Raw genomic sequence first — 18,727 nt, forward strand, 5'->3', positions numbered from 1 at the left:
TTATTCTTGCTTAGCAGGCACATTACTGACTAAGCCATCTTTCTAGCTCCATTACTAGCAATTAAAAAGAACTATTTTCTATATAGCAAAAATTTAAAATATAATACAGAAAAGTATACTTTAGTGCAGGTATTAAGGCCTTTTTAAAATACACATGGTGCCTAGAATCAAGGGCTATTTTGAATATTATTCTCCTGCCTGTTACAGAATAGATTTGGAAATTGTATTTTTAACATTTGATTCTCTTTGGATCCTTTACAGAACTTTTTGGGTGGCAGATTCCAGCCTCATTATAAATCACACCTGGTACAGAAGAGCATGTATATTCAGGCTAAATACCAGCGCTTACGGTTTGCTGGACCAAGAGGATTTATTACCAATAAATTCAGAAACAGATTTCTGAGGAAAAAAAAGGTAATACTTTTAAAAATGCTGAATAACTTTAAATGTTTGCTAGATATTTGGGGTTTTCATCTAGTTTAAGAAACAACCTGCTGGACCAGAAAGAAAGAAAGAAAGAAAGAAAGAAAGAAAGAAAGAAAGGAAGAAAGGCCTAGATTTTAAAAATTATTGTATGATTATTGAATGAAAACTTCAAGAGTAATGTTGATAGAATGTTGTTGTAAAACTATTTAAGCTTAATTTTTTTTTTTTTGCCATTTTACCTGAAACAATTTGAACATGCCAGCTTGTAGTATAATAAAACTTAACTTTTCCTTGGGAGACACAACACACACACCCTACCCACCTCGGATGAGGAACCCATAACAGAACAAAATACAGATACCACTAAAGTTTCACTTAGGGGGCCAGTGAATTTTATTGGGGTTACTTATGGGATCAGAAATGACTCAAATATAGCTGCATCACCAAAACCTACCCAGCATGGGTGACAGCTCACAAAGCTGGAAATGTGGAGCACTGCACAGTCTGCAGGAAGCTCAACAGGTTGGATAATATTTTTCCAGATGTCTAAGTTAGTCAAAACCTCCAGGCAGGTAGGCTGGTTTCTTCCAGTTAGTGGATCTGGTCTCAGAATCTTTGAAGCTCTTCTCCTCTTACCTTGTCTGAGTCATGGCAGCACAGCTCCCATCTAAGAGCCATTTTTGCAACTCAGCTTTCTTCCATCTGAGAGGGACTTATTGTTTACCCTGACAGGAAGAGGCCTGGTGCTTCTGGTCAGTTTCAGGGACTTCCTGAAACAGTAGTGAATTGTTTACCTCCTGCTCAAGGAGCTTCCATGAAGGATGGAATATATTTTTTTGTTGTTGTTTTGTTTTGTTTTGTTTTTTGAGACAGGGTAGCTCTGTATAGCCCTGGCTGTCCTGGAACTCACTCTGTAGACTAGGCTGGCCTTAAACTTAGAAATCCACCTGCCTCTGCCTCCCAAGAGCTGGGATTAAAGGCCTGTGCCACTACCACCCAGCTGGATGGAATATCTTGACCTCAGAGAAAACTATAATACAGCATAGCTCTTTAAAAGTTGTATTTTAACATTTTTGTTGTGTAGTTAATCTTTAAAATGAACATTTAAGGAAAGGCTCTGAATGGCCTATAATATAACAGTTTTACAGCTAGAGGCCAGAGCAATGTGGTGTCTGTTTCCTGTTGTCTTTCATGGTTATTCTGACACTGTAGATGGCATCCAAGTACACTGGAGTTTGAAGAGTCAGGATCAGCTCTGGGCATTATGGCCCTTCAGCATGGGGAATGCAGAGGCAGGAAACTTACCACAAGTTGAGGCCAAAAGCTTGCTCTGACATTCTTTCCACACACTCTTCCAGCATTGCTTGTGCCTTAGAGGGGTTGGCATAAATTAATGTCCTGTTTTTGAATACTCACCCATCTTTTTGAAACATCTTTTCTATCATTCTCTGTGCAGAAAAGCATCTCTGATCAAAGCTGGGAGTATCATTTGTCTATAAGTATAAACACATATAGACTTCAGTATAGTGCCATGTTAATTTTAACTAAACAACAGTAGTAAGGCCTGTCCCAGGACTTAGGACCTTCCCAGCCATAGGTTTTTGATGTGGTTTATAGTACTAGACTTGTATTCTGGCCTATGGAGTGGTCTTTAAATCCAGCCCAAGAACACTTATTTTTACCTTATAACAATTGTACTCCTATTATACCAGTGGACACATCTTACCTTGCCAATTTACATTGCAGCATACAGAATCCAAAGAGAGAGAGGCTTCTCTGGCCAACAATTAGTAAGGACATTTCCCATACCTGGCACTGGGATTTTTTTTTTTGATAATAAGTGACTTTTAGAAGCAGTATTATACAGCTATAGATAATACCCTTCCACTATTAACATTTTTTTGTTTGGTTGGTTTTTCGAGACAGGGTTTCTCTGTATAGCTCTGGCTATCCTGGAACTCACTTTGTAGACCAGGCTGGCCTGGAACTCAGAAATCCGCCTGCCTCTGCCTCCCACATGCTGGGATCAAAGGTGTGCGCCACCACACCTGGCTTCACTGCTAATATTTTTAATTGGCTTACAAAGCAAAGATTTCCATATGTTTTTATAAACTAAACTCTAATTCCTGTTTCTTAGTATTATATGTGTGCTGATTTTTGTCTCTTAGTCTGGCTACTGACTGTGCCTGTGAGCAAGATTGAGATAGGCTTTTATAGTTTTATTTAAGCAAAGTCCAACTCTTGAGTGTAGCATGAAATTAGATGCCCTACTATTATATAGCATGCTCCATAACAATTGAACTCCATTTTCTTAACCTTTGGGGAAAGGAATGAGATATGGCAGCTAATATCTTTGCCAGGTTTGAACTAAGACCTTTAGGTTATCCCTCTAGCATGTGCTACTTTGAAACTACAGCCCATGTGGGAAAATGGATGACTGGTCCCATCAATCTATTTTACCTCAGTTTTTATTCCCTAAAAAGAATGAAGTCTAGAATCATTTGTTTCTGCTAATAGTGACTCCCATTTTCTTTAAGGACACTTTTGCTCAAATGGGGCTACTGAGTGCAGGGTACCATTCATATCATTTTGTGATATTGGAGATAAAACTCTGGAACTTACGTATGCTGAGCAAGTACTCTACCATTGAGCCACACCTGTAGCCTGCAGTTATATCGTTTAATGTCCCAAGTTTTGGCATCAGAGGGAACTTCAAAATTCTGCCCTAGAGACGCCTTAATCTGACTAACATCTTGTACTGGTTTGAATGAAAGTGGTCCCCATGGGTTTTGAGGTTTCAAAAGCCCACACCAGGCACGGTGTCTTTTTCTGTCTGCTGCCTATTAATCAGGATGTAAGGCTCTCAGCTCCTGCTCTAACTCCATGTCTGTCTGCTTCCCACCGTAATAATAATAATGGACTAACCATTTAAAATGTAAGCAGGCCTCAATTGCTTACTTTTATACTTTCTTTTATAAGAGTTGGCTTGGTCGTGGTATCTCTTTGCAGCAATAGAACCGTAGCTAAGATATACCTCACATTTTAACTTTCTGCAGTGTTAGAAAAGCCATTCTTTTAGCAGTTAGTAGACTACCACGTGGATTAATTAATTGATGCATGATTAACTAAATAGGGTAGGTGTCATAAAATTAGAGCTAGAATTACTTATTACCATATACCTGGTCTATAAGAAGTATTTTTAAATTAATTATGTTATTTATTTACATCCCAAATGTTGTCCTCTCCCAGTTCCTCCTGCCAGAATTCTTTTCCGCATCCTCCATCCCTTTACCTCTGAGACAGTGCCCCCCCCAATTCCCCACCCTGGGCCATCACATCTCTACAGGATTAGGCTCATCCTCTCTCACTAATGCCACACAAGGCAGCCCTCTGCTACGTGTGTGCCATTGACCTCTTACCAGCCCATGTGTGCTCTTTGGTTGGTGGCTCAGTCTCTAGGAGCTTCCAGGGGTCCTCGTTAGTTGACACTTGTTTTTCCTATGGGGTTGCCATCCTCTTTAGTTCCTTCAATCCTTTCCCTAGCTCTTCCAGAGGGCCCCTGACCTCTGTCCAATGCTTAGCTGTGAGTATCTGCATCTGTCTCAACTGATGGTAGAACATTCCTAAGGACAGACATGCTAGGCTTCTGTCTACAAGTACAGCATAGCATCAGTAATAGTGTTAGGGATTAGTTCCCACCCATGGGATGGATCCCAAGTTGGGCTAGTCACTGGTAGGCCATTCCTTTAGACTCTGCTCCATTTTTGTCCCTATATTTCTTTTAGTCAGGAACAATATTGGGTCAGAAGTTTTATAAGTGGGTTAGTGTTTCCATCCCTCCACTGGGGGTCCTGTCCAAATACTGGAGGTGATCTCTTCAGGTTTTATATCCCCACAGTTGGGCATTTTGGCTAAGGTCACCTACATTGAGTCCTAGGAGCCTCCCCCATCTGAGGTCTCTGGAACATTCTAGAGGCTCTGCTAACCCTGGCAGATGAATATTTCCATTCATTCTCCTGGGCCTCTCTCCTATCTCCCCACACCATATGTGCTCCTGCCCCTCTTTTCCCCTCTCCCTTCATCCTCCTACCCAGGTTCCTCCTTCCCCCTGCCTCCTATGATTATTCTATTCCCCCTTCAAAGTGGGATTTAAGCATCCTCACTTGGGCCTTCTTGTTTAATTTCTTACAGTCTGTGGCATGTATCATGGGTATTCTGAACTTTTTGGCTAATATCCACTTATTAATGAGTACATACTATGCATGTCCTTTTGGGTCTGGATTACCTCACTCAGGATGGTATTTTCTAGTTCCATCCACTTACCTCCAAAATTCATGATGTCCTTGTTTTTAATAGCTGAGTAGTATTCCATTGTGTAAATGAACCACATTTTTGTATTCATTCTTCCGTTGGGTGACATCTGGGTTGTTTCCAGCTTCTGGCTATTACAAATAAAGCTGCTATGAACATAGTGGAGTACATGTCCTTGTGATATAGTGGAGCATCTGGGCTTTGAGGTAATACTATTTACAGTTTTCTGAGGAACTGCCAGATTGAATTTCAGAGTGGTTGTACAAGTTTACACTCCCACCAGCAATAGAGGGATGTTCCCCTTTCTCCACATCCCTACCAGCGTTTGCTGTCACCTGAGTTTTTGATCTTAGCCATTCTGATTGCTGTAACGTGCAATCTCAGGGTTGTTTTGATTTGCATTTCCCTGATCACTAAGGACTTTGAACATTTCTTTAAGTGCCTCTTGACCGTTCGAGATTCCTCTGGAGAAGTCTCTGTTTAGCTCTGTACCCTATTTTTTAATTGGGTTATTTGGGGTTTTAAAGTCTGTTTTCTTGAAATTTTTTTATATATTTTAGATATTAGCCCTTTATATATTTTAGATATTAGTTCTTTATATATTTGGGTGTAGGGTTAATGAAGATCTTTTCCCAATCTGTAGGTTGCCATTTTGTCCTATTGACAGAAGATTTGCATTCCAGAAGATTTTCAATTTCATTAGGTCCCATTTATCATTTTTTGATCTTAGAGCCTGAGCTGTTGGTGTTCTGTTCAGGAAATTTTCTCCTGTGTCAAGGCATTCAAGGCTATTTCCCTTTTTCTCTTCTATTAGATTCAGTGTATCTTGCTTTATGTTGTGGTCCTTGATCCACTTGGACTTGAGCTTGTACAGGGAAATAAGAATGGATCAATTTGCATTTTTGTACATGCATGCTGCCAGTCAGACCAGCACCATTTGTTGAAGATGCTTTTCCTTTTTCCACTGTATAGTTTTGGCTTTATTGTCAAAAATCAAGTTTCTGTAGGTTAGGTTTGCGGGTTTATTTCTAGGTCTTTGATTCTATTCCAGTGTTCAACCTATTTATCTCTGTACCAATACCAAGTGGTTTTTATCACTATTGTTCTGAAGTACAGTTTGAGTTCAGGGATAGTGATTCCTGCAGAAGTTCTTTTATTGCTCAGAGTTGTTTTGGCTATCCTTGTTTGTTTGTTTGTTTGTTTGTTTGTTTGTTTTCATATGAAGGTGAAAATTGCTCTTACAAGTACCCAAGGAGCTAAAGGGGTCTGCAACCCTATAGGTGGAACAACAATATGAACTAACCAGTACTCCCAGAGCTGTGTCTCTAGCTGCATATGTAGCAGAAGATGGCCTAGTCGGCCATCATTGGGAAGAGAGGCCCCTTGGTCTTGCAAACTTTATATGCCCCAGTACAGGGGAATGCCAGGGCCAAGAAGTAGGGGGAGTGCATAGGGGACTTTGGGGATAGCATTTGAAATGTAAATGAAAGGCGGGTGGTGGTAGCACTTGGGAGGCAGAGACAGGTGGATTTCTGAGTTAGAGGCCAGCCTAGTCTACAAAGTGAGTTCCAGGACAGCCAGGGCTATACAGAGAAACCCTGTCTCAAACCCCTCCTCCCCAAAAAAGAAATGTAAATGAAGAAAATATCTAATAAAAACTTAAAAACAGAAAATTGCTCTTAAAAGGTCTTTAAAAAATTGTGTTGGAATTTTGATGAGAATTGCATTGAATCTGTAAATTGCTTTTGGTAAGATGGCCATTTTCACTATGTTAATCCAACACATCCATGACATGGAAGATCTTTCCATCTTCTGATATCTTATTTGATTTCTTTCTACAGGGACTTGAAGTTCTTATCATATAGAACTTTAGTTTGCTTGGTTAGAGTTACATCAAGATATTTTATATTATTTATAGCTATTGCAATGGGCGTTTCCCCCCAATTTCTCTTTCAACCCATTTATCATTTGTATAAAGGAGGGCTACTAATTTCTTTGAGTTAGTTTTATATCCAGCCACTTTGCTGAAGTTGTTTATCAGCTGTAGAATTTCTCTGGTGGAATTTTGGGTATCATCTACAAATAGTGACTTTCTTCCTTTCCAATTTGTATCCCCTTGATCTCATTTGTTGTCTTACTGCTCTGACTAGAACCTCAGGTACTATATTGAATAGGTAGGGAGAGAATGGGCTGCCTTGTCCAAGATTTTAGTGGGATTGTTGCAAGTTTCTCTCTATTTAATGTGATATTGGCTAATGGTTTGCTTTATATTATTGCTTTTATTGTGTTTAGGTATGTGCCTTGAATACTTGGTCTCTCCAATACTTAGAACATGAAGGAGTGTAGGAGTTTTTCAAAGGCTTTTTTAGCATCTAAAGAGATGATCGGGGCTGGAGAGATGGCTCAGTGGTTAAGAGCACTGACTGCTCTTCCAGAGGTTCTGAGTTCAATTCCCAGCAACCACATGATGGATCACAACCATCTGTAATGGGATGGGATGCCCTCTTCTGGTGTGTCTGAAAACAGCAACAGTGTACTCACATACATTAAATAAATAAATAAATAAATAAATATTTTTAAAAAAAGAAACACTCTGGTATTAAACACACAAATTAAAAAAAAAAAAGATGATCGTGTGATTTTTTTTTTTAACCCCCTTAGAGTTTGCTTATATAGTGGATTGTATTGATGGATTTTCATATATTGAACCATCCCTGCATCCCTGGGATGAATCCTATTTGATCATGGTGAATGATTGTTTTGATGTGTTCTTGGATTTCACTTGTGAGAATTGTATTTTTGACCATTTTTGCATTGATATTCATAAGAGAAATCAATCTGAAGTTTTCTTTGTTGAGCCTTTGGTTTTGTTATCAGGGTGACTGTGGCTTCATAGAATGAGGTTGGCAGTGTTCCTTCTGGTTCTGTTTTGTGGAGTACTTTTAGGTGTATTGGTATTAGCTCTTTTTTTTTTTTTTTTTAAAGATCTGATTGAATTCTGCACTAAAATAATCTGGCCCTGGGCCCTGTTTTGGATGGTTTTTAATGACTGCTTCTATTTCCTTAGGGATTATGGGAACTGTTTACATAGTTTACCTGATCTTGATTTAACTTTGGTACATGGTATCTCTCTAGAAAATCATCCTTTTCATCTAGATTTTCCAGTTTTGTCAACTATTCACTTTTGTGGTAAGATCTGATGCTTTTTTTTTTTTTTAATTTCCTCAGTTTCTGTTGTGTCTCCCTTTTCATTTCTGATTTGTTAATTTGAGTACTGTCTCTAAGCCTTTTAGTTAGTTTGGCTAAGGGTTTGTCTATCTTTCTGATTTTCTCAAAAAGCCAGATCTTGGTTTTGTTGATTCCTTGTATTGTTCTCTTTGTTTCAGCCCTAAGTTTGACTATTTATTGGGACAGTTTGCTTGGAAAACTTTTTTCCTAGCCCTTTACTCTGAGGTCGTGTCTATCTTTGTTGCTGAGGTATATTTCTTGTATGCAGCAGAGTGATGGATCCTATTTACATATCTAGTCTGTTAGCCTATGTCTTTTTATTGGGGAATCGAGTCCATTGATGTTGAGGCATATTAGTGACCAATGATTGTTAGTTCTTGTTATTGTACTGTGATGCTGGTATTATGTGTGAGTGTGTGATCTCTTCTTTTGGGTTTGTTTTGAGATAATTAATTTCTCGTGTTTTCTTGGGTGTAGTTGCATACCTTGTTGGAGTTTTCCTTCTAGTATCCTCTGTAGAACTGAATTAGTAGAAAGATATGTTGTTTAAATTTGGTTTTCTCATGGAATATCTTGGTTTCTCCATCTATGGTGATTGAGAGTTTTGTTGGGTATAGTAGCCTGGGTTGGCATTTGTGTTCTCTTAGGCTCTCTATGACATCTGTCCAGGATCTTCTGGCTTTTAGAGTCTGTGTTGAGAAGTCAGGTGTAATTCTGATAGGCCTGCCTTTATATGTTACTTGACCTTTTTTTTTTTTTTTTTTTTTTTTTTTTTAAAGATTTATTTATTGATTATTGTAAGTACACTGTAGCTGTCTTCAGACACTCCAGAAGAGGGAGTCAGATCTCATTACGGATGGTTGTGAGCCACCATGTGGTTGCTGGGATTTGAACTCTGGACCTTCGGAAGAGCAGTCGGGTGCTCTTACCCACTGAGCCATCTCGCCAGCCCGTTACTTGACCTTTTACCCTTACTGCTTTTAATATTCTTTCTTTGTTCTGTACATTTAGTGTTTTGATTATTATGAGATGGGAGGAATTTTCTGGTCCAATCTATTTGGTGTTCTGTAGGCTTCTTGTATATTTATGGCCATCTCTTTCTTTAGGTTAGGGACATTTTCTTCTATGATTTTGTTGAAGACATTTTCTGACCTTTTGAACTGGAAAGCTTCACCACCTCTTATTTTTATTATTCTTAGGTTTGGTCTTTTTTTGTGTGTCCCAAATTTCCTGGGTGTTTTAGGTTAGGAACTTTTTATTACACTTGGCATTTTCTTTGACTGATGTATCAATATCTTCTATGATATCTTCTGCACCTGAGATTCTCTCTTCTATCTCTTGTATTCTGTTGGTGATGCTTGCATCTATGACTCCTGTTCTCTTTCCAAGATTTTCTATCTCCAGGGTTGTCTCCCTTATGGTTTCTTTATTGTTTCCATTTTCATTTTTAGGTCTTTAACCATTTTATCCAATTTCTTTACCTGTTTGATTGTATTTTCCTGTATTTCTTTTAGGGCTTTGTCTCCTCTTTAATAGGGGCTTCTACCTGTTTGACTGTGTTTTCCTGTATTTCTTTAGGGAATTATTGTATCCTCTTTAAAGACTTGTATCATTTTCATGAGATGGGGTTTAAGGTCACAGTCTTGCTCTTCATGTATGTTAAGATATCCAGAGCTTGCTGTAGGAGAAGAGTTTTGTTTTGATGGTGCCAAATTGCATTGACTTCTGTTCATTATATTCTTTTTTTTTTCCCTCAGAACAGGTTTATTGACCATAATGAAGTTCTATATACAAAGTGACCTAAACCTTAGTGATAAATGCTATAATTCCAGGATGTAGGTATTTAAAGCAGGAAGACCATAAATTTGAAGTCAGCCTGGGCTACATAGTTCTAGGCCATGATGGGCTGTGATCCTGGACTACAGTGACTGTCACCAAAGAGCAGAGTGATGAAAGCCCAAACAATGCTCCTCTCTAACTGATGTCTTGGTAACTGGCTGTCATATAAATAAGGGAGTCCACATTGGACATTAAGTGAATGGCTTGTTTCTGGAACTTTAATAGTTTTACAAATGAGCTGAGACAGGCATGACTGAATCCCAGTGAGAGGCCACTGGAGAGCTGGCATCAGATGTCAAGAGGCCATTTTGTGCACAGCCACTGTGATGCCATCGTGTTTCTGGATCATAATGTTCCCATTATCTGATTCTAAACATACCACAGGGATGTCGGTGGGGTCAGAGGTTAGCTTAGCTGCCTGCTGGGCTAGAACAGTTATCACTCCAGCATGCTCATCGGACAGGGTACCACGGCAGCCCAGATTAAGTCCTTGTGAATCTGTGCATAGGACTCCAACAATGGATGGATTCTTCATTGTGTCCTCCAAATGCTGCTCCAAAGTTGCCTCCATCCCACAGGCTGTCTGCCCCGGGCCAGGACCCCGCAGCAAAACACTTCCTCCTTCCTGTTCATTATATTCGTATGGTTGCCTTTCACCATCTAGTTGTCTCAGTTGTTAACTGGCCTGGGTGGTTTGGATTGGAGCAGGCCTCCCCAGAAGCAGCTGGAGCTGTGTATCCGGATTTAAAGCAGGCCTCCCTGGAGGCAGGCTATGGGGTGTCTCTGATTAGAACAGACTTCTTGGGAAACAGGCAGAGCTGTTGGGTGGGAATGGGGTTGGTGCCCCTATCATCCAGGGAGTGTGGGACAGGGCAGGACAGATCCCATGTCGACTGGGCTCTGTGGGGTCCCAGATGGCATGGGCATTGGGGCGGGATTCTCACCTGTGTCCTTGGTTGGAGCAGTCCTCCTGGGAAACAGGCAGGACTGTGGCGTTAGGGAGTGGGCATGCCAATCTGCCATGGGTGCAGGTGGAGGTGCGGATTGGAAGCAAGAAGTATTTTTAAATAAACTTTATTATTTAAAAACTTGCCAAGTAAATTAGAACTCCTACAGTTAATGAACTTATATAAAGTTAGAAATGACATTTAAAATGGAAGTTCTTAAACTTTTCTCCAGGGTTGCCCCCATTTGGGATTTCTTCATTGTCTAAAGCATTGTATTAAATTTTACATTTTCAGTATTGAATACATTTTATACACTTACCCACCGCTAAATCAAAAAATTCATAGCAGAGATAGAACTATAAAAGCAATTAGCTTTATATTCTCTTCTGTAACTTGTATTCATTACCTGCATTCACTTCTTCTTCTCCACCCCTTATATTTTAACCTTTCATTTTTTTTTTCATGTTGTACTATACCTGTATGTGCATGTGTTTATTTATATACATATATTATTGGCTAGATCCTGCATATGAGAGAGAATGTGTTATTTTATTTATTCCTTACATTGTATAACTTTACACTTCAGGTAAGGGGCTAGTATCCAGAATTAACAAAGAATTGCAGAAATAAAATACCAAGGGAATTAAACTGCCAGTCATCAAATGGGCAATTAATTGAATAGGCAGTTTTCAAACAAAGACATACAAGTGAGCAATAACTATTTTTAAAAGTGTTCAGTGTCCCTAGCCATCAGGGAGATGCAAACTAAAACCACTTTGAGATATTGTTTCACCATAGTCAAAATAGTAGCCATCAACAAATCTGACAATGGATGTTAGAGAGGTTGTAAAAAGAGGGAAATCCATATTTATTGTTTGTAGGAGTACAGATTAATATGGTACTATAGAAATCAGTTTGGAGTTTTCTCAGAAACTTAAAAATAGAACTACCATATGATCCAGCTTTCTCACTCTTGGCCATATACCCAGAGAACTCCATATCCTACCATAAAGATATTTACACACATGCTCATGTTTCTTACTACTTTATTCACAAGAGCAAAGAATTGGAATCAATCTAGTGGCCAGTGAACGGATTTTTGGATAATAAAAATTTGCTATGTATGAAAATGGATACTACTTACCTCTAAAGAAAAAGGAAGTTGAAAATTTGCAGGATAACAGATAGACTTAGGTTTTCTGCAATTTGTGAATCCTGGATATTAGCCTGTTGTCTATAGTATAGCTGGTAAAAATTGTCTCCCATTCCGTGTGCACTCTTAGCTCTGCTTGTTGTTTTCCTTGCTATACAGAAACTTTTTTCATGTAGTCACATTATTTTGATTTTAGGGCTAGTGCTGTGCTCTTGTTGTTTTATTTTAAAAGTTCTTATCTACTCCAATATCCTGAAGGATAGCCCCTGAGTTTTCTTCAAAAGCTTTCAGTATTTCAGGTTATAAATGTAGGTCTTTGATCCGTTCTGAACTGTTTTTTTTTTTTCCCCAGAGATAAGGTTTCTCTGTGTAGCCCTGGCTGTCCTGGAACTCACTCTGTAGACCAGGCTGGCCTGGAACCCAGAAATCCGCCTGCCTCTGCCTCCCAAGTGCTGGGATTAAAGGTGTGCGCCACCACGCCCGACCTGAACTGATTTTTGTAAAGGGTGAGAGATAGATATAAATTTAGTTTCGCTTTTCTTTGGCTAGAAATTCAGTTTTGCTGCCACATTTTTTTGAATGGTCTCTTTTTTTCCATAGTATGTTTCTTCCTCAAGGAGGAACAGAAGAGTCCAGAGTTGGAGTACCATTTGGGAGTCTGGGCTTTTACGTATTCTTAGACACACATGCACAGGCACACACATACACACAATGTGAATCAAAGTTACATCCATTTTTCTCCTCAAATTGGACTGAGCAAGATGCACTTTGTGAGTTGGGTCACTTTAAATAATAGCAGGGACCTGATTGGATGAGACAAGGGTGGGGACTTGAGAAATTCCCACAAAGGAACAAAAGCCCAGTAGTGGAAATAAATCTGACTAAAGAGGGTTTCTTTCAGACAAGATCCTGGAATCAGGCCATCTTGGACCAAAGAGAAAGTGATCTGAGAACAACCTAATCTGATCCAGGGTCCTAGTCCTTAGCTGGGGAATTAATACTGTCTTCACTTATAATGGGTTTCTTTCTTCTTGAATTTTGTATTTGAACTGGAAGATGAAGGAGGGACATATGTTCATTACTTCCTGGAAAAGGGCTTGTTTTGAATGTCCTAGCACTCAGAAGTATCTCTCATAACAGCTTGTGCTTCTCACAGGAAGTTTTTAGAAAGCTTGACGGACAGCTGCTATGGTGGCTCAGGTGTGTAATCTCAGGCTAATATGAAAGGTCATGTATTCAAGGCAAGCTTGGGGATATATGGTAAGTTCCAGGAGGATCAGGGACACAGAGTAAGAACCTCCCACCCCCCCAAAAAAAAACTTTTTGGGGTTTTTTTTTTTTTTTTTGGTTTTTCGAGACAGGGTTTCTCTGTATAGCCCTGGCTGTCCTGGAGCTCACTTTGTAGACCAGGCTGGCCTCGAACTCAGAAATCCGCCTGCCTCTGCCTCCCGAGTGCTGGGATTAAAGGCGTGCGCCACCACGCCCGGCTGAAAAAAAAACTTTTTATGATCTAATTATATGTCAAAATACGACCCAGACCTAGTAAATACAGGGTCAAAAGGGGGAAAAGATGGCAATTATATTTTAATTTCAAAAAATAAAAAATATAAGTGGTAAGATGATAGCTACTGAAAACCCATAAGCAGTTATGCATTTGGTCAGGAAGGCACAAAGTTCCTTAGAACCATCCATCCTTCAGTCCCCATATGCTATGTGCCTATTAAAACTGACAGTAGAGTCACGTGTGAGCCAGAGATGGAGCTCAGGCGACCCTAGCAAAGGTTGCAGTAGACTTGGGTACGGGAGGACCTTGGCAAGCATGGGCGGCTGGGGGTGGGGGGACCATAAGCTGCGGTCATTCTGCTGAGCGGTCCAAGATGGAAAGTCATAAACCAAGTACTAGCAAAGATATCATATCCAGAAAAATTAAACAACTTCCAGAATCAGACAAGAATCTGCTTAAATATGGATCAGCATATATTGGACTTAATGCTGCTTTGGGGGGGGGGGCTAATAGCGAATCTTGAATGTGACACACGCTCGATTAGCTTCTACCTTACCAATGGCTATGATCCCATTTTTGACAGCAAACCTGTTCTACCAAAGTCTTGTAAGTTTACCTTTGAGTACAGGTGATTTGAACTGTGAAACCTATACCACAACACAGGGTGCACTAGTTGGTTTGGTTATGGGTGGTCTGTACCCTATCCTTCTGGCTGTACCCATCAATAGGGGCCTTGATGCCAGGTATGAATCAAGTCCCCTACCACAGAGGGGAAACATCTTCAATTACTGGATTACAGTTTCTAAGTCTGTTTTTAGAAAAATGTTATTTCCTACTTTACTTCAGACTGTGTTTGCATCCTATGTTGGGTCTAGACAATATAAACTCTTCATAAAGGCCTTTCAGTTACCTGAACCTGACTTAGAAATTCATTGATTTGAAGCAAATATGTACAACAAAAATAAAATGGTGAAAATAAAAAAAAAAACTGACCATAACTAGAAAAGGCATAAATAACATATGGAAAGAAATTAGAAACTGGGATTTGTGGCCTTGGGATTGCAAGAAAGGTTCAAAGTTGTGCAGCACAAAGAGAAAGAACCATCCGGGTGTGGTGGCGCACGCCTTTAATCCCAGCACTCGGGAGGCAGAGGCAGGCGGATTTCTGAGTTCGAGGCCAGCCTGGTCTACAGAGTGAGTTCCAGGACAGCCAGGGCTACACAGAGAAACCCTGTCTCGAAAAAACCAAAAACAAAAAAAAAACAAACAAACAATTTTTTGAGGCAATATTCTACTATATAGTTCAGTTTGGCTTTGAGTTCATGACCATCCAACCTCAACTACTCAAGTATTAGGATCATGACATGTACACTGAGTTTCTTTCATATATTTTTCAAAAAGGTAAGCATATTATTCTATATAGGTATATTGACATAAATATTCTACCATATGGGTATATTAATTATTTCAGCTTCCCAAGTCCTTTTACTTATATACTCAATAACTAATTTTCATTTAGAAGATACACGAGTGGGACTGGAGAGATTGCTCAAAGGTTAAAAGCTTGTGCTGCTCTTACAGAGTACCTGGGTTTATGTTCAGCATCCACATGGTGTCTAACAACTGCCCATAACTAGTTCTAGAGGATCCAGCTCCCTCTTTAGAGAGAGACAGACAGACAGAGACAGAGAGAGAAACACATAGAGAGAGACAAAGAGAGTGTGTGTCTATCTAAATATATAAACCAGGCTAGCATGGAACTCACTATATAGATGATACTGGACTGAAACTAGAGATCGATTTGCTTGCCTCTGCTTGCCAAGTGTTAGGATTAAAGGAATGTGCCATCATGACCTGGCAAAAACCAATTTTTTGTTTGCCTTAAGACAAGTACTGCATGGTACTGGCTGGTCTATGTATGTCAGGCTTGCCTTAAATTCACACAGATCCATGTGGCTGTGCCTCCAGAGTACTAGGACTAAAGGCCAACATTTCCCATTCTTTGTTCACTTTCTTGACACCATCACTTATAATTCAGAGTGTTCCATGCTGTGGGTGCCTCCCCCAGGTAAAACAAAATAATAGATTCAAGGAGCCTGTACAGATGGCTCAGTAAGAGTATAAGTGCATACCTGAATTTCAGTCCCACAGTCTCCATAAATCCAGAAAAAGCAGTGTGCATCTGCAATCCTAGCATCCACCAAGATAGGGGAGATATGAGAATCCCTGGAAGCTTGGCAGGGTGGCTTGTGACCAGTACTGAACAATAAGATCCTGTCTCCAATGGTAGTGTGTTCTAGTGACCTAAGGTGCTGTGTAATTAAAGGAAGCTCATGACTTTGAAGGAGCATGGTAAAAATAAAAGGGAGAGCTTGGAAGGGGAGATGGGAGAAAATGAGAAAAGAGAAAAAGAGAAGGGAAGAGATGATGTCATTATAATCTCAAAACATTTTAAAAAGATAAGAAATAGATTCAATCCTAACACTTGGCTTTGTGTAGAGTAAGGGAAGGTAGAGGCTTAGGACAGCCACTTTGGATAAAAGTGGGTAGCAGGGTCCCAGGGAATTAAAATGAGACGTAGCATGACAGCATTTGTAGTGATCCTGTGTTGTTAAGAAAACCTAGATGAGGAGGGCAGTGGTGGCACAGATGCCTTTCATCCCATTAGAACTGGGGAAACAGAGGCAGGGACATCTCTGAGTACGAGGCCAACCTGGTCTATGAATTAGTTCCATGACAGTCAGGTCTACCCAGAGAAAACCCTGTTTTGAAAAACAAAAACAAAAAACATAGATAAAACAGTTCAGTATTACACTTAAAAATATCTTTCAAATCAGTGGAAGAGTGGGAGATCAGTTGGAGAGATGATAAACTATGTCAAGATGAAAGTAATTCAAAAATTACATGCTTCTATAAGATTTTCAGTGGAAATTTTTTTTTAGAATTACTGTACATAGAATTTCTTTTCATTTCACCAATATGTTGGTGACATGTTATTTGAAGATACACTTATATGGTTTTATATTGTGCAATTAATAATAAAATACAGTGCCACCTACCAGGTTTTTTTTTCATGTACCAGTTTTAGATAAATGACGTTGAAAAAGTATGTGCATGTGTTTGTTAAGCAAGATAGAAGAAATAAGATTTTTCTGCCAGCATTGTTTTTATTTGGAATTAAACAATTAAAAAATCTAATATTAATGCTAAAAAATAAATACACTTTTGCATTTCTTTCAGTTTTAATGTAAGAGCCTAGTTAAAAGGTAAGGATATATTTGCATAAATTTTTATTTTCAGTGTCTCTGAAATACATGCCATTCTACCATTTTTTAGTTTTAATATTTGTATAGTTTTATATCAAGTTTGTAGTTGGTAATTTAGTGGTTTTGTACCATACTACAATATAAAACCCACATCTTTTACTTTTATCATAATCTTCCTGTTCTTGTGAGTTTTTTCCTCATATTTATTGAAGCCTTATGTCTTTATGTTGACAACCATCTGAAAGTGAGGAAAGTTTTTCAAAAGCTTTCTTTGCAATTATCAGTCATTACAAGAGTTGATATAGTTTTGGAATAAGAATTCATGGATGTGATGGAAAGAATAATATGCTTGTACACAGGTGTCTCTGTTGTATCAGGCTGGGGACTGGAGAGGCAAAATTTGAGGCCAGAGTGCTTTCTTTCCCTGAAAATCCCCCAAGGAGTACAATGCAGCTTTCTCCATGTGCTAATAATACAAGTGCCCTCTAGTGGGGTTTCTTGTCCTACCTATTTACTGGGTTTTGGCTGTTTTGATGTGCTCTATGTTTAAATGATATCTTCAGGGTTAAACGTTAGCTTTGTGTGAATTGTGAGTTGCAAGTTAGCACTATACAGATTAATTTGAGAACTGCACCATGGCCCAAACTTTAGTTCAGATGTTGGAAACTGACTCTTCCATGGAAATCCATATTTCTCTTGTTTTCTCTTGATAGGAATACCCAGTATTGCCAAGGACAAACAACCTGGAATTGTTGCAAGTGGAGCCAACCCTATATGAAGACTTAACTGAGCATCTCATTTTTGTCAGGAATTGGAATTGACACTAATACTGTAACTTTCTTGATAAAATATCTTTATTTTTCAGTAGTGGAATGCTGCAACTTTTTTACAGTATTCAATTTCAGAAGTTGTATTTAACTACAAGCTCTTTTGCAAAAACTCTCAGCAGAAGCATTTGAGGGGCACTCTTTGTTGATGCATCTTTCTCTCAGCATGGTTTCACTGAGAGAATTTAATTAAATTACATGTAAACATTTATATGTTGAAAGCTTTCTGTTATAAGAACAGGTGTCAGAATTATTTAGTGTCTGTACATGAAAGAACTTTTAAACAGTGGCCTTACAGTATCAAATTTTATACTGGCTTTTCTTTTTCTGATGACATTTTGGCTTCTAACTTGAAGTTTTCTGAAGTTTCTGAAGATCAAGGCCTGTATGTGTCATCCATTTTGTAATACAATATAAGAAGCTTAAAGAAGAGGTGCATCTTCTCCATCGGGTCGTGTGTATCTTGGGTTTTCCCATGACCATTTGCTCTTTTCTAGTTTCAAATGCTATTGTGGAAAATATGTAAGGATTTTATAATCTCTATTCCATCTTCTTTTCCCTCAGGGCAAGCTTATGCATATTATATTTTTAAAGGCTTTTAAAATCTGACAGACAAAACTGCATATTTGAACATTGTACTTTACTACTACGGTATTAGACATTTTGCAGACACATCTTACAGACAGCATATCTTTGGTTCAGTTGATAGATATTTCATATCTACTATGTGTAAGATAGGATCCATGGGATCGTAAATACAGTCTATAGGTCCAAAAACTTCTTTGTTTTCTTTCTTCTGCTTAAAAGTACATATACATTCCCAGTCAAATTTTTGTGACATGTTTATTTGTAAGAAAATAAAATATTGTTCTTTCTGCTTGAAGCTGTTACCTGGCAGTTGGTGAGAGCATTCTTTGTATTTTTCATGAAACTGATAACCTATCGATACTGAATACTGGTGAACACATAGTGATGTATATTTTCTCCATTTGTTCTTTTTGAAATGTTTTCTTTCACACAAGAGCCACTCTTCCTTACCTGGGTCAGTGAGGAGGGAAGTCCGAGCCTTGATTCAGTGCTCATTGGGGGATAGGTAGACGGTGCACACGGGTGACTTTGTATCATGTGCTACCTCTAGAAGGTCAGCTTTGCCAGCCCTATTAAATGTGAGGCTTAGGGCCAGGGAGAATTTTATGTATGCACCGGTACAGTAAGTTTGTGGTGTT

General features: G+C 38.9%; 1 protein-coding gene and 2 pseudogenes across 9 annotated transcripts in view; 2 read left to right on the forward strand and 1 right to left on the reverse strand.

Moving 5' to 3' along the window:
• Positions 1-18,398, forward strand: part of Bclaf3 (Bclaf1 and Thrap3 family member 3) — a 60,440-nt gene extending 42,042 nt beyond the window's left edge. For 3 of the 9 annotated variants that reach the window (NR_152562.1, NM_001358940.1, NM_001358941.1), the window contains exons 11-13: positions 262-414; positions 16,649-16,674; positions 17,388-18,398. Coding sequence is in view for 7 of the 9 variants with exons in the window: in NM_001358940.1 (NP_001345869.1) it covers positions 262-414; positions 16,649-16,654 (159 nt within the window). In the remaining 2 variants the exon portion in view is untranslated. The remainder of the gene's footprint in view (positions 1-261; positions 415-16,648; positions 16,675-17,387) is intronic. The other 6 variants (NM_001033472.2, NM_001358942.1, NM_001358939.1 and 3 more) reach the window with 3 other exon arrangements.
• On the reverse strand, positions 9,717-10,429 carry Gm15190 (predicted gene 15190; annotated as a pseudogene).
• Gm15186 (predicted gene 15186) lies at positions 13,639-14,387 on the forward strand (annotated as a pseudogene).
• Positions 18,399-18,727: the final 329 nt, after the last annotated feature.

Source organism: Mus musculus, chromosome X (assembly GCF_000001635.26).
Source record: "Mus musculus strain C57BL/6J chromosome X, GRCm38.p6 C57BL/6J".
Classification (NCBI taxonomy): domain Eukaryota; kingdom Metazoa; phylum Chordata; class Mammalia; order Rodentia; family Muridae; genus Mus; species Mus musculus.